The sequence below is a fragment of the Cyprinodon tularosa genome, unplaced genomic scaffold (assembly GCF_016077235.1).
Source record: "Cyprinodon tularosa strain WSP-4 unplaced genomic scaffold, ASM1607723v1 ctg88, whole genome shotgun sequence".
NCBI classification, from domain to species: domain Eukaryota; kingdom Metazoa; phylum Chordata; class Actinopteri; order Cyprinodontiformes; family Cyprinodontidae; genus Cyprinodon; species Cyprinodon tularosa.
The window spans coordinates 1146985-1162422 of NW_024039651.1; the positions used below are offsets into that span (position 1 = coordinate 1146985).

General features: G+C 38.4%; 1 protein-coding gene across 2 annotated transcripts in view; it reads left to right on the forward strand.

The window, feature by feature from the left end:
- Positions 1-12458, forward strand: part of si:dkey-112e17.1 — a 60143-nt gene extending 47685 nt beyond the window's left edge. The window contains exons 5-7 of one of the 2 annotated variants that reach the window (XM_038273635.1): positions 616-758; positions 11368-11601; positions 11686-12458. In XM_038273635.1, coding sequence (XP_038129563.1) covers positions 616-758; positions 11368-11601; positions 11686-12312 — 1004 coding nt within the window. In that variant the 3' untranslated portion in view covers positions 12313-12458. The remainder of the gene's footprint in view (positions 1-615; positions 759-11367; positions 11602-11685) is intronic. The other variant, XM_038273636.1, reaches the window with a different exon arrangement.
- The last annotated feature ends 2980 nt before the right edge of the window (positions 12459-15438 follow it).

Sequence of the window (15438 nt, forward strand, 5' to 3'; positions counted from 1 at the left end):
ATATTAGGAAACAAATCTGAAAATGTCACAGATATAAAACGTTAAAAGAAAGTGAAAAATAAAAGACATGTACGAGGCATGCCTGTTTCTCTAGCTAGAACAGTGAGTAAAATTTTAAGCTAGGCTAATGCCAGAGCTATTATATTTAATATAACTCAATATTTCTACTCAAAATATATCTTTTGTTCTTGTTTATTTTTTGCAGATAAAACTTACATAAAAATAAAACTGCTTTTAAAAAAATAAGCTCATAACTTTTATTATTTTATCATTAAATGTGTCGATTACTAGTTGCCTATTTTTCTGTTAGCACAGCTTGTAAAGCGTGTTGCGAGGGACTCCCGCCAACGCAGTTCCGCCTCTACTATTATAGCTATTGTTAAAATCATGACTTTTTATAGAAATCTAAGACTTGCTAGTTTAATATAATAATGTTTATAGCTTAGAATACAGTTTAGTGAACTTTGTTTATGAAAATGAGCTTTGTTTAATGGTCAAATCACAGGTGGAGGAACCATAACGCAGGCAGAACTGACTCAGGTTGAGGTTCTTGTGGCATTTAAGCCCCTGCTATGGTGTCTAATGTTTTTTTTTTTTCTTTTTGTTTTTCTGTAGTCACTGCTGACGGTGATGGATCCCAGAATGTAGAAGCCGATCTTTCCTGCAGCGGTTTGACTGAACTTGATCTTGGTGCGGATGAAGTTTTCATTGCATCATCAGCTGGCAGCCCAAACCGGCTACCTTTTTATCCTCAGGCTGTAAGAACCTCTCTGATGCAACTTCACCTGTAATAGCAATAACCAGGGTACTTGGCAAAACAATTCAATTCACACGTGAGAAAATAAATATGCATGACTTAAACATTTTTTAATTAATAAAAAAATATATCCAAATATAGCATAATTCAGTATTCAGCTTAAAGGTTTCATTAGAAGTAATTTAGCATGTTATGGTCAGCTTTTCCTATGGAGTTATATTTCTGCCAAAATTGCAAATATGCAATGAATACTCATAAAAGATGTTTTATTTAAAATGTTAGATACATAAGTATATGCTCCTTCGCTGCATTTGTGGTTTGCTTTTTATGCTCCTGTAACTTCTCTTCTAGTCACATTTATATCTCTTTCTGGAGAAAGTAATACCACCTGTGATTGGCTAATTTCAGGAAAGCAAACCACAGATGCAGAGAGAAAGCATGCACTTATGGGTGTGACCTTTTGGGGGGCCTCATGGTTCTGATTCCACATGGGTAAAAATTTCAAAATGTCAGGGACCAAGCAGTCAGGCAAAGGACAAAGGCGTAGAAAAAATGTCATCCATTTATTCTTCCAAAGTGCTAACAAACAAAAAATTGAAAATTCTGGAAAGAAATGGGCCCAAAAGAAGATATCAACTAAGACAAAGGATAACAAACCAGAACTGACCTCTCACAATGAACATGGGGTGTTTAAAAACATAGACTAGCCTACAAACAACAAGGAGGGGAGGGAGAAAACTTCAGACAAACAATAAATAAAGCTGGGCAACTAAGTCAAAACTACAAATAACTACAACAGAAAATGAAAGTAAGACATTCAAACACCAAAATGTATTTTAGAACAGCAGACCTTTGAGGGTTTGACAGATTCTCCAGAGTCAAGTCCCCCATTGTCAGCTGCTTGTTGGTTTCCTTGTGTTCCACCATATTTGCTCCCCCAGCTAGTTCTTTCAACCTCAGCAAAAGAAAAACAGTTAGTGATCTTGAAAAACTTTTCATAGGGTGTTTACTAAATGTGTTCACCCATATTAGCAAACATCCTACAATAAATATGCTGTGTGAAACAAACATTAAAATGCTGACTCTGAAATAGTTAAAGCAACCTCCACAGGTTGTAGTTTACATGCATGTTTTAAATGTAACTGCTTGCATATTTATTACACTACTATAAGTATCTGTTTTTTAACCCTTGCTGAATGAGAGACACAGCATGATACTGCCAGCACCATGTTTCATAGTAGGAATGTTATGTTAAGGGCAACATGCAGTGTTGTTTTTTCTCCCTTTTTCAGGTGGACTCACCTCTAATGGTATTTGCACTTTTGATATTTTTATTATAGGGTTCTAATCTGATGTGATGTAAATGAATTGAGAGGATTTGAATAGATTTGCAAGTCACTGTAGTTAGAAGATGGCATGCTCTTTAAAAGGTTCTCGGTGTACTGTAGGCCAATAGAAAGCATTCTAGGTAATGACAATGAACTTTATGTGTTTTAGTCAAGAGCAAAAAACAGATTTGATCCCAGTGTAGGAAGCATACTGTACTCTTATTTTTTTAACCCTTGATCCCTTTGCCTCTTGTGACACCAGCCCGTTAGCATTGGTTCTTCAATGTGAAATGATGAGAATAGTGCTGAACACTATCTGCTAAAAAGGGGCGTGTTAACCTGAGATGGCATTGCTGTGAATTCCTCACGGTGCTGCCTCAGTTTGCACACTGGTTTAAAGTTTTCTATCTTATTGTATCTTTAATGCTGTTAGGCTGAGAAAAAGTTTACATAATCCCAGCAGGACACACTCAGTCCCTGTTTCTTACCAGTATGTAGAGAAGATCCAAGAACTTCTGAACATCAGAGGCGTCAAAGCACTCACCTTTTTGAATTTCCCCGTAATGTTAAGAAAAACCCGCTATGACTGTACTGCTGAACACAAGGTACAGTATATAAACTATGAGGATATGAATGGGAAATGGGAATAATTAAAAGAGAGGAGGAGCTCCCCCCCTTTCTATTGTGCTCTTTTGGCATAAAACAACTCTGGCAGCTTTTTGAAGGACTGGCAGGCTTTTCTGCAGCCTCGGCTAATGGAGTATTATCTCCAGAGCCAGATTCCCAGCTCAAAGCGTGTGTGTATGTTGCTGTGTTGTGCCGCTGCACGCTTTGACACACAGTGTGTGGTCTGTCTGTGTGTGTCCTCAATACAAGCAACCATGTAAATAATGTTCGGTAAACGGTGGTACATCATTTAGCAGAAGCAATGCTGCAAAACGATCAGTTCATCTACATTTAGTTTACATGTTGATCCAAACTGGATCATTTTGAGTACTCCTGCGGCAAAGCTGACATTTTCTGCTCTCGGTAGTTTGTTACTCACAGTCTAACCATCGTCAGAATGTTCAACAGATTCTATTAATCTGTGCACCGCCCGCCCCGAATTTTCTCCAGCTCAGTCTCTGATTGACTGCAGTAGCTGATCTCTAGCCTCGTGTCAAATGTAAAAGTTGCCATTGTGTTTGCAGGGCTTTACTGAGGAAAAGAAAATTTTAAATAAAGCCCCGGTTAATTCTAGTCTAGACAAAGCTAGCTGCTTCAGACTCCGTGGGAAGGATTATTTCTCTCTGATGGCCGAAAACTCCTAAAACCTCCTTCCTGTTCTGATCAACAGCAGCTGACTGATCAAAAAATGATAAAGTGACCTTTGCACCTTTTCATCTGTTCACTGGATTCTAGTTCCTCCAGGAAAACCATACACTGTAATGTATCACAAATAGATGCTGCAGCCTCTTTAGATTCCTGGGTTTTTAAATCTCAGGACATTATAAGATGATCTATAAGACGAATTCTACACATTCCACTTCATCATTGTTTATTTAAAAAAGCAGGAAGCAAAAATGGGTCCACCTTTTTTAGCAATTTAAAACACTTTCTTTTATCTTGATATGTGTATCATAGTTTTCACATCTCTTTATGCTGTTAGATTTTAAGTTGGTCAGTCTGGATTGTTTCTTGATTCTTTTCATTTTCACATATTCTGTTTTTCCCTTTCTCTTTGATTTTATATTTTCTTAAAAAAAAAAAACACAATAGGCTTTTAAAGTTCTGAGCTTTTATTTTTAGTTGAGCAATTAATAATTAGATTTTTTTATTTTATTTATTTTTGTTGCATGCAGTGGTCGGTACATCCTAAATTGGGCTTCATCCCATTGACTTTGATTATCTTTCTGTCTAGCATTAGGACACAGGTGTCAAAGTGGTTCCAGAAAGGGCCGTGTGGCTGCAGGTTTTCTTTCCAACCAAACAACAATAGCACACCAGATTCCATTCATATCATCAAGTCATCATGTTCAGATTGGACTCCCTTGATGAGATGACGAGTCTGGTGTGCTACTGCTTGGTTGGAAAGAAAACCTGCAGCCACACGGCCCTCTCTGGAACCAGTTTGACACCCCTGCATTAGGAGAATATGTGACAGAGTTCTTTGGTCACCAGTAAAGTACTCAGGAAATGCATAGATCACGAGGATTACAGGATTTTTTCAGAGCAAATTGATGTTTAAAATTCCCTTCAGAACTTTTTTACGATTCTTCCCAGAATGTTATGCCTGTGTGATCCCCCATTTTACCACAGACCCTCCATCATTTATCACTATCTGTAAGAACCTACATGGATTGGCTGAAGGGGAAGTGAAGGTATCTTTATGTTTGCAGAAAGTGTTAAGTATTTTGCTTTTAAATGGTTGGTTAATTGCTATCCAATTCAATTCAATGTATTTATATAGCGCCATTTCACAACGCAAGTCATCTCAAAGCACTTTACAGTTAAACCAGATCTTACAGTCAAATTGATTCAAAGTTTTCTATCTAGGGAAAACAAGTTGATTGCATTGACTTATTGACTTGAATGCAATCCCTCACACTAAGCATGCTTGTAGCGACAGTGGAGAGGAAAAACTCCCTTTTTACAGGAAGAAACCTCCAGCAGAACCAGGCTCAGTGTGAGCGGCCATCTGCCGAGGCCGACTGGGGTTCAAGGAGACCGAAGCAGAGATACAAAAGGCAACTATAGAAGGCAGCCCCGTCCAGGAAACTCACAGCCAGGCAGACGAGCTCCGAGCCAGCTCCCATGTCAGAGGATGAAGAGAGCACATCCAGGCAGTCACAGCCAGAGAAACAGGACTACACTGGAAAACAGGCCGATCCTCAGCATCTATCCACCAGTGATCAGCCCAGGTCTCAAAGGTCTTACTGTATAGTGATGTTGAAAACTCAACATTCCCTCTAATAAATATAGCCATTGACGTTTTATTCGCTTTAATAGTTTCTGATTTAGATTCCATGCTTTCAGTGTGTTTGATACACATACTACCTAATTTAGTTATATCAGGGTTTGCAGGCTAAGAATAGAAACCGACTTGCTTTGTACAATACCGAAGGAGTTTTAAATTTTATTAAGTCCTCGATTTTCATTATGGGAGATTTTAAGAAAAGTGCATGGACAGTGATATAAAAACCGTAGGGCATTCGTCATAATGCTTTCATTTGATCTCATTTCCATTCAGGCAATCAAGTCAAAGTAGATGACAAAAATGGAGACTTTATCAGTGCTCTCATGCTCTCAATATTCAGCTTTCTGCAACAGAAAATGTTCCTCAGCAGAATCACAATGACTTAAACTATACATTTGTGGAACAACTGACATAGCTTTAAAAAATATCTAATATTTCTGAGTAGCTAAACAGAGGTCCTGTCTTTAAACTGGTAGTAAATATTTGGAAAGAATAAGGTGATTGTAAGGAGGCCTTGTAGCCTCTTGGTTGTAATGCTGTGTTTAAATCTGGGCAGTTGCTATGTTCAAAATGTTTCCCTCATAATCACTTCTCTTTTAAATTATCTTTGGATCTTTTTATTAGCAATATGGGCTGTTGCCATGTGTGTTCCCAATAGAAAACCTTGACACTTATCCTATCTGAAGGATGAAACAGCCTCAGTACCGTATCCTGGTGCTGAAAGTTTATCTCACTCTCTCACTGCCTGAATAAACTTTGGCCACATTTCCACATATATGACATAGATGAACAGCTTAAATGGCTTCTTATAGTGCTGTGCTTGCTTTATTTCAAACAACATTTGACTCAATGACCATCTTCTTCACTGACGAGTGTTTTAAGTCAGAGTGACCTGGTAGGGCGGGGGTGGTCAGTTCACAGATTGAAAGGGGATTAGATGTTTGGGTGTCCACTGAAAGGTCTGTTAGTAATGATCTGGTTGGTGAGTTTTAGTCAGTTAAAGTATACTAAAGTAAATTTTTTCCCGATATTTAAGGAAAGTCTATTTTTATCTTTGTTTTATAGATTTTGATTCCTCTCTGTTCAGTAAGTAAAGACTGCATGGATGTAAAACTTAAATTGTATTGGAATAATATTAGAAAGACATTTGTAGATCAGTCATAAAAGTGCTACTGTATTTTATCTAACAGTTTCTCTATAATTGGTGTGTTTTTAATTTTTTGTATGTTTTTAAATCAAAATCTTTGCTGGGAGGACCCCCTGATCCGTATGTGCCTAAAGCCTGTGCAATGTAAGGAACACGACTGTTTCTGGGTTAGCAGTTAGGTTTAGGATTAAAGTTTGAGTTGAGTTTAGGTTAAGGTTAGGGTGCACTAGCACTGGTTAGGTTTAGAGTTACTGCTAGGGTTAGGACACAGAACAGGTTGAAAAAGACTGAAAATCAATGGAAGTCAAGAGGATTTTAACACATGATGCTCCCTGCATATGCAGCAAGATGAAAAAGTGTGTTTGTAGTGTATTTGTTGCCTGGTGGGTGAAAAGGACCATTTCCTAAGAATGTCTAGCTACTTTGTGGGGACCAGTAACCAGTCCCCATGAGCAGCCTCGAAATGGGTTCGGCCCTGGTATTTTTCCATCTACACCAAATTTCGCCCAATTTGATCCAAAGTCTATTGATCTCTTAGGCCATAGATATAAAGAAAAACATTTTTACCCATAGACGGCCATCCTAACCTGCCAGATTGGGAAACATCCCAACCTGGCAACAATGCACGTAAGACAGGAAATGTTCGCCTTTAGATGAAAAACCCCATCATGCACCGCAACATATTTTTGCTAAATATTCAAACATAAATTCGCCAAATATAAGAGGAACATCGTAGTTTGGTTTAAAGAAAGCATTTTGGTATTATAAAATTTTGTTTGTTGCAAGGATTTTACAGTTTGAATAGGAGTTTACAGTTTGAAGAAATAGAAAATTACTCCATATGCCAACCGTCACAAGGATGTGCATGGACATGGACAGGGCTATAAATACTGCATGCATCATTGAGGTATTTATCATTGTATTACTTCTTGAGCCCCTTGAGTTATTTACTCTCACAGGTAGGAGCCTCAGACAGAGAGTAAGTTGGAGTCGGAATGATTAAAGAAGGGCCGGTCCTCGCAAACTGAAATTAGGACCGGCCCACCGGGCAATTGCCTGCTATCACAGATTACCAGTCCGAGCCTGCCCATAAAAAAAGTTTTCTTTTAGGGTCGGAGGCTGTACTTAGGACTGAGGTGTGAATTGGTAGTGGTTATGGGTCAGATCATAGAAACGAATGGAAGTCAGTGGATTTTGGCATATTTACTAACCTTCTGAGGACCAACAGACCTTGTAGGGATAAAAGACTCAAATCAAAATCAAATCAAATTTTATGTATATAGTGCTTTACAACAACAACAGGAAGACCAAAGTGCTTTACAGAAAGAAAAACACAGCAAAAAAAAAAAGAAATTAATTCATAAGCATAAAACAATGTGTCTGAAGTATTAAAAGCCAGTTTAAATAAACAAGTCTTTAATCTGGACTTTAAAAGGTGCAGATCAGTGAGAACCTGCAGACCGAGGGGCAGGTTGTTTCACAGTTTAGGTGCGGTAACCACTAAGGAACGATCGTCCCATTGTTTATACCAGAACCTAGGGACGTCCAGAACCATCTGATCAGCAGACCGGAAGACTGGTCCTAATATATGGACCATTTTCTCTGACAATATTTAATGAAGAATCAAGGACCTCTCCCAAATGACTGACGGTGTTCTTAAAAAAAACGAGATGTAGCAATGGTTCTTTTGCACCCTAAACACTATCATCCCTGGTTGTTACTTAACCAGAGATGCGTGCTTAATTTGCTGAAAGTCTATCTGCTCGGTGCAGGTCAGTGACCTTGTCGCTGCAGTTGAGTGCTTAAGAATAAAGCCACCTCTGAAACGAAAGCTATTTATGTTGTGTGTTCAACCATATTTCAAATTTGTTTGTTTACAATCTTTGGGCCACTCTTGTCTTTTAACCTCTGTGCACCTATCTTTTCTTCTGCTTTCATAAATCCAAGCAGATAAAGATTTCTAAATGTGGGGAAAAAAAGCCACATTGGCTTAATTCTGAGAGTCAGAGGGAGAGAATAACAGCTATCCTTTACTTTGAATAACCAAAAACCCAATGAATAATAACAGCAATTTACAATGAAGCAAAAGAATTAGTGTAACTTCTTTATAACCAATGATGTTTAAACCACACATTTAAGATATTTTAATGAAAATCTCCATCACAGCTGGAAGTTTTAAAGCTAATTCTGCTTTAGCTCCATTTATCCTTCCATTAACTCTGATCAGCTTCTCTTCCTCGGTTGAAGAAAAGCCTCCCCATAGCATGATGCTGCCGCCTCCCTGTTTTAATATGGGGATGGTTTTATTGAGGAGAATGTGCTCTAGTCCTCAGTCCAGGTTTGACTAATCTGTTGACTAAATCTTAAAATAAGGTCATTTTTTTATCCTATTTTGGCTTTTTTAATCTTGGATTGCATGACTAATGGTTCGTAAGAGGTTTTCCTGTAAGCTGTGGATCTCTTGCCTTTTTCTCTGTGAAGGTCTGAGAAAACATCAGTGAACAGTTATATTTCTTTCTGTTTATATCTGTCCTGTTTTTCAATATAGGACTGAGAATTGATGTCCCACTGCTGAATAATAGCTAGTGATGGGTTGATGAGGCGTCATGAAACGTTTCGACACATTACCAAACTGTATTGATACTGTGTCGATACTGTGTCACTGAATACTGACACCTGGTGGACATTAAAAATCCCTACAGGCAACCTAGTTGACAGAGTTAACTGACACTGATTTGATGACCTATTATATACAATAATATGATGCAATTCATTGTATGATGCATTGTATTATTATTAAAACATATTTGATATTTTAGACACAGTCAATGAATAATGAGAACCTGCATCATAATGTAATAATCTCTAAGTAAACATGTAGTAAATGAAGATGGTTGTTCACTGGTATTTTTTTTTTTACAATTTTTTATTCAAAAAAATAAGTTGTTGCAACGTTTTGAAATTCAGTCTGTTGCGCTTTTTTGATATTAGTTCTCCAGCTGTGGAAAACACCCGCTCACACGGCACAGATGAAGCTGGAGTGCACAAAAATTTTAAGGCCAGGCGGAAGAGGTTTGGATAAACCGTCCTTTGGTTTTTCCAATATACAAGAGGATCCTGGGACCTCGCAATATTGCCCTCTGCCATGTATCTCTGCACCTCAAGGATGGCATCAGCTGTGGCACGTTTGGTCTGCCTCCCCACTTCGAGATCAAAATGTTCCCAAAGGTCATCTTAAAAAAAAAAAAAAAAAAAGTATTTTAGTACATGATTTACAAACAACAAAGAAATGATGCTCAATATCATGCCTGAAGTGGGGGCAGACAGCTGTTGTGAAGATGTTCCCGGCTGGGGCTCATTTGAGCTTCCAACTATTGAGGCACATTCTGTCCGCAGCCTGCTGTACTTCCATTTTCACCCGTTCCCGTTCCTCCTCGTACTTTTTGGCCAACAGTTGTTTGATGGTCTGAAAACCACACCAAGTCAAACCAGAAGAAAATCAATATATTTAAAATAAAATTGATGAATAAACTACCACTTTAGATAATTTCCACACAAACCTTTCTGGTTGGCAAAACATATGAGGGCTCAAGGAGCTGAACCAGCTCCCTGAAGCCTTCATTCTCCACAACAGCGAGGGGCTGGCAGTCCTTTACAATGAAATTAAGCACAGCCTCATCAAGCATCTGCTTCCTGGAAGCTTGATGGTTAAAAATGAGAAAGTGTAAATTATTCAGAATTATCAATAAAACAAAGTCAGTAAGTTGTAAAATACCTGAGTTCATCATGGTTGTGTCATAGATTTCACTCTCATGCTTGGCCCTGTAATGCCTCAGCATTGAGGAGGTGCTGTTATTTAAATATGCAAGCTCTGTTGAGCAATTGCGACATTTAACCTGTAGAAAATAACACGAACAGTAAACTAAAGGTCACTTTGAAATGAATTTCTACTCAGAAAATCAAGTGGAAACTCTGAGAGGAACAGGATGAAACAAGGAAATTAAAACAAATACCTTATTTTCCGAAATGACATCAAAGTGGTCCCACACGGCAGAAGCCTTTCTTTTTGCTTGAGGAAGCTCCATAATTTTTTATTAATTTTATATTCGCAAAACACGCAAGATTGTTTTGGCAGATGCGCTTCCTTATAAAGGCTTGTCAATCAGTTCGAAACATCGGTCACGTGACCGATACAGGAACTGTTTCGGTCACGTGACTTTTCCGTAGCGATACACACGTCGACACAGGTTTCGCTCTATGAGACCGACACATGCGCCGCCGCATCGGTGTTGCCCGACCCATCACTAATAATAGCCCCACAGATTAGCATTTACTTGTAAATTATCATGGCCGTTACCATAAGGTTCCACATGTTAATTGTGTATGAAACATTCTTAGAAGTGGCATTTAGAGGGTATCATATGCAATTGACATGAAGGTGGAAAGGGAGCGGGGAGAAGAATTAAGGGGAGTGAAGGAATAAAAGAGGAAAATACAGAATAACAGAAGTCTACTTCCACCTATAAAAATCAAGGAAGAAAAGGGGGGGGGGGACCCCACACCAATCTAAACAAGGGAGCATTCTACAGACCTGCAGTACATTCATTAAAAAGCAAAACCTATGAAAGCTGAAGCTTAGAATTAAGATAATTTTTTATCCGTGACCAAACACTTGTAGCATGAGTGTGGTTGTGCTGTAAAGCTTCCTTTAGCAAGACGATATGCTCAATAGCAGGCGTGAGGGGCCCCAGACCCACCCTACAAAGACCCCAGGGCTGACAGAGAGGAAGTTTTTACCTTAACAAGATGTTAAAGTAAAAACTTCCATCCCACAAAGGTTCTTTATTTTGTGTTGATTCAATGAAAAATCAAAAAAATCATAAAATCAAATAAATTAGATAATTCTTCGTAGTTGCAATATGGGAACATATGTGAAAGACTACATGGCTCGTACCTAAAGTCATGTAAAGTGAAGATCCAAACTTTAAATATTGAAATTAAATAGGAACAATTTTCTCCTAGCACTTTTACATATAAATATTTTATTTTTCAGGAAGAGTAAGTATAACATTTAAAAAATTAAAGCAGATACATAGACATAGTTTCTTGCTGATATTCACCTTTAATTCCTATAGTTTGTTTTCACATAAAGTCTCCTAATGATTCATGTCATTCTTAGCAGCGAGAGAGGTTTCTACGACACAGTGACACCGGCCCCAGCCCTTCATGCGACTGGCCCTCAGTAGATGCTAACACCTCACCCACTGGTGGAAGATCTGTTAAAGGAGGCAGCTGCTCAAGGCCGAGAGCATGGAGTGTACGCACCTTCCAGGACTTCCTCCCTCCGCTGCCGCAGCTTCACAAAAAGTGGTGCAGTTGGAACTCCACCAGTCCCTTTACCAAGCTGGTGGACGTCAGTACTTGAACCTTTGCTGTGACTGATAATCTGGTAGTTCAGTTGAATACTTTAAGTCAGCTATCCTTTATCTTATTTCAGGCCCCATCCAGTTTGGTCCCTGATTGCAGAGGAGGCGACAGCAGGAAGGTGCTCTCTGATGCTCACCTGGAGGCTCAGGCAGACACCAGTATCATCTCTGACTCCTCCATCAGCAACGCTTCCTATCCCCTCACACAGCCCGCACAAAGGCAGCGCCGCCTCAACTCCACCAGCAACCTGCGTCGCTCCAGATTCACAGGAGCTTGTTTCGGCCTTCTCTCCGAGACAAAAGATCCGCTGAAGGGAAGCGGCATCCCCCCAGGCTGCCCCTCAGATCCCAGCCCTGGCTCCTCTTCATGTCACATTGAGAGCAGGGCGGCTGGAAAAAGGCAGGATTTTCCAGGTGAGGATGAGCACATCAGCGTGCCAGTGTTCGCCATCACTGAGGAAGAGGACAGGCAGCCACTGGTCTCAGCTCAACACCTGGAGCAGGCCTTTGTCCCGCCTGTGCAGAACGGACTGGTCAGAGCCAAATATGAGAATAACAGGCCTCCTGCAGGGAGCATCAGCCCCAAGAGGGTCAGGCCAGAGTGGAGGCCATGGGGGAGTCAGGTATCAGGAGGGGCTTTTACTGAGACGGATTCACTTCATAACAGCCAGCCCTGTTCTGTGACGAACCACATGTGACAAGGTGCCAATGAGCAGAGACTGAGCCGACCAGATCTGAATTTCTGAACATTAGTGGCACTGCACAAATATATCCATAAACAACTCAACGTTTACAAATGCATCATACCCCATAGTCTCCTGTTGGTCAGTTTTGTTGTTTTTTCTCCAAGGCAAAGAAAAAACTACCAAGGCAAGGACTTTTTACAAGCAGGAACAACATTCCTTTATAACCTTTAGCTACTATATTTCAGCTGCTGCAATTTATCTGTTGATTTACGCTGTGGAGGGAAGCACATTTCTGTCTCCATGTGTTTGTTTCTGATCAACTTAATGATTATAGAGTTGCTTTTATCCACAAGTATTATGTAGGACATAGCCAATCCCTTTATATCACTACTGTATCAGTTTATGTATACTCCTAAGATTTATTCTGGATTATGAAAGGGAAATTAAAATACCATATTAAGTACGAATAGTGACCAATATGTAGAGCAGACACTAGCTCTTAAAAAGGAGTTGTTTATATATAAATAAAAGTTTAATAAACATGCTGCCGTTAACATGTTCTTAATTGGGCAAAAATACAACTTCTCTGGGATGTTCTCTCAAGACTCCTTTGAAAACCCATCTCAGGTGACTACCTCATGAATTTTGAGGAAACGCCAAGCTGTATGAAGGCAAAGGATGGCTCTTCCCATTTATTCGCTTTATCTCTACGTTAATTTGGATGTTTCTCTCAAAAATAAAGAAAACCAATACAAGGGAAAGTGTCAAACTTCTGACCAGTAGTTCTAAGATGTTTGGTGTAATATGGCAAAGTTAAAAAAAACAAGAGTGAAAATAAAGTCACAAGGAATCCATTAAACAGCCCTGCATGTTTCAAATGTCTCCTCCAAAGTAAGTGATTGGATTACAACCAAAAGGTAATTTGAATCAGGTTGAATCAGTAAAAATGATTTACAATCATAGGGTTGACCGTAAAATAGAACCTTTTATAATGAAGGAAAAATAAAAGAAACCAACCCAGACTTTCCTAGATTTACACATTTTAATATATTTAAATGAAAACAGCATACAATTCAAATTTTTTTTGTTGTACTGCCAATACAACAGAACAGAAAACATTCCTTAAAGCCCCACGCCTAATCTCTGCATATTTCTAACAATCTAGGATTGAACTATTAGTTGATTATAATCGTCATTCATTCTTAAAATAGTGCACTGCATACAAGTGTTACTTTTGTAAAGATTTACATCTACCTAATGAAAAACGCATGTGTAACTTCTTTTTTCCCCCTATCTAAATCTGACTCTAACATCGTTCATTTCTGTGTGATGTGATGAGGTAGAATAAATTCTGCTGATTAACTCCTGAGCAGCTCTGTTCACACTTATTTTAAAGAAAAGGGGATTAAAACCATTGCCTTGAAATACAACGTAAAAAACAACCCACCAGGCCACAAACAAAAATCAAAGCGCTCCAGGAAAGCGGCTAATTCCAATTCCTGGTTGGAGCCGCTTGATACTGCTGCTAGCTTAGAGATCTCCTGTAGCAAATTAAAAGTGGTCTGAGTGGAGGGGGGGGTGGATCGGGCCTGAGCTGCTGAAGAATGCCCATAGACTCAGCATGGATTTAACAAAAATTAACTCTGTATATATATATATATATATATATATATATATATATATATATATATACACACACACATAAATCGGGCTAATAGAAGGTGCCTTTATAACAAAACATTTTCTTCTTCTAGATTTATGCTTGCCTTAAAGAAAGAAAACAAAGGCAAAAACAGTCACATCTATAAAAAAAAAAATGTAATCATCTCAATTTGTGCTGAAATTACTTCCAATAAATTTCAGGAAATTGATCTTTTAATGATTATAAGATTTTTTATTTTGATTATAGGCACAACATGTCTCAGGGTGTCTGATTATGTTTTAGACTCAAGAGTGCGAAACATTTGAATCTATTTTTATGTACAACTAAAGTACAACTATGTTAGTGTAAAAGATAATTCCCATTGAAAACTGACAGAAACTTTTCTAAAGTCAGCTTTAAATATGTTCTACCGTACTTCTTTACGTCCATCACACTAATGACCCATGACAGGGTCAAAGAGGAAGCTCAGATATTATTCATTTTGATATAAAAAGGACTCCTTTTAAACTAGGGAAACTATGACAGCCTTACAAGGATCTTAGTGCATTTATCCATCTTTGCATTCTGAAAGAAATTGTGAACCACTAAATGGCAGATCTGTAGTTTGAAAATAAAACAGCAGCATCGTGTACCTGAGGAGCGATAATAAAAGTTCGATAAGCCGATCAGAGACCCGATAACTAAGCCTCCTGCTGCGTCTCTATAGGCTTCATACTTTAACAGTTTCAGGATTGTGGAGCTAAAAGACTAGCAGCTGCTTTGAGTTTACTTTGTTTTACCTGAAATCCAGAGGAAAGCTGTGCGTTTCATTATAGATTAACACCTTTAAGATTTCCACTCTGCTCTATATTACATCATCAGTTTGAGATGAATATTCTATTAATCTCACCAACCTAAGTGACTAGCAACACAATGATCCCTAAAAAAACATGAAATCCTTAAAAAAATAAAAATAAACCTCTTTCCTAACATGTAAGGCCTTTTTGATGAGTCCCCTGCTTCTTTGATTGATTGAATTGTCATTCATTTCAGTAATTCAGTTCCAACATACTATACTTTTTCCTTCCACTCAACTTTTCGTGTGAGCATACTGCCACCATCTTTTTCAGTGATGACTGCTTTCTATGCAGACCGTCTGTGACCTCTTAGTTGATAGTAACGGGGCATTAAATTACTATTTATTGTCATTCAATATTTTCTTATTTTGTTTTTCTAGCTTTTTGAGTAACCCTCAACTTGTCAAATTTGGTGTTTTCGTTAGTCACAAACAGTATTTATACAAATAAACACTTTAAATATTTAACCAAATGACAGATTTATGAATGACTTTCACTTCTTGAACTGAATTAATGAAATAAATGAACTTGTCCAATAATAAAAGAAGTTTAAACGCAGCGAGTTACGGAAAGCCTTAAATATTCAATTGAGCGAATTCTTTCCTAGAATAATCCTCTCATTAAAAAAGAAAAGAGCAC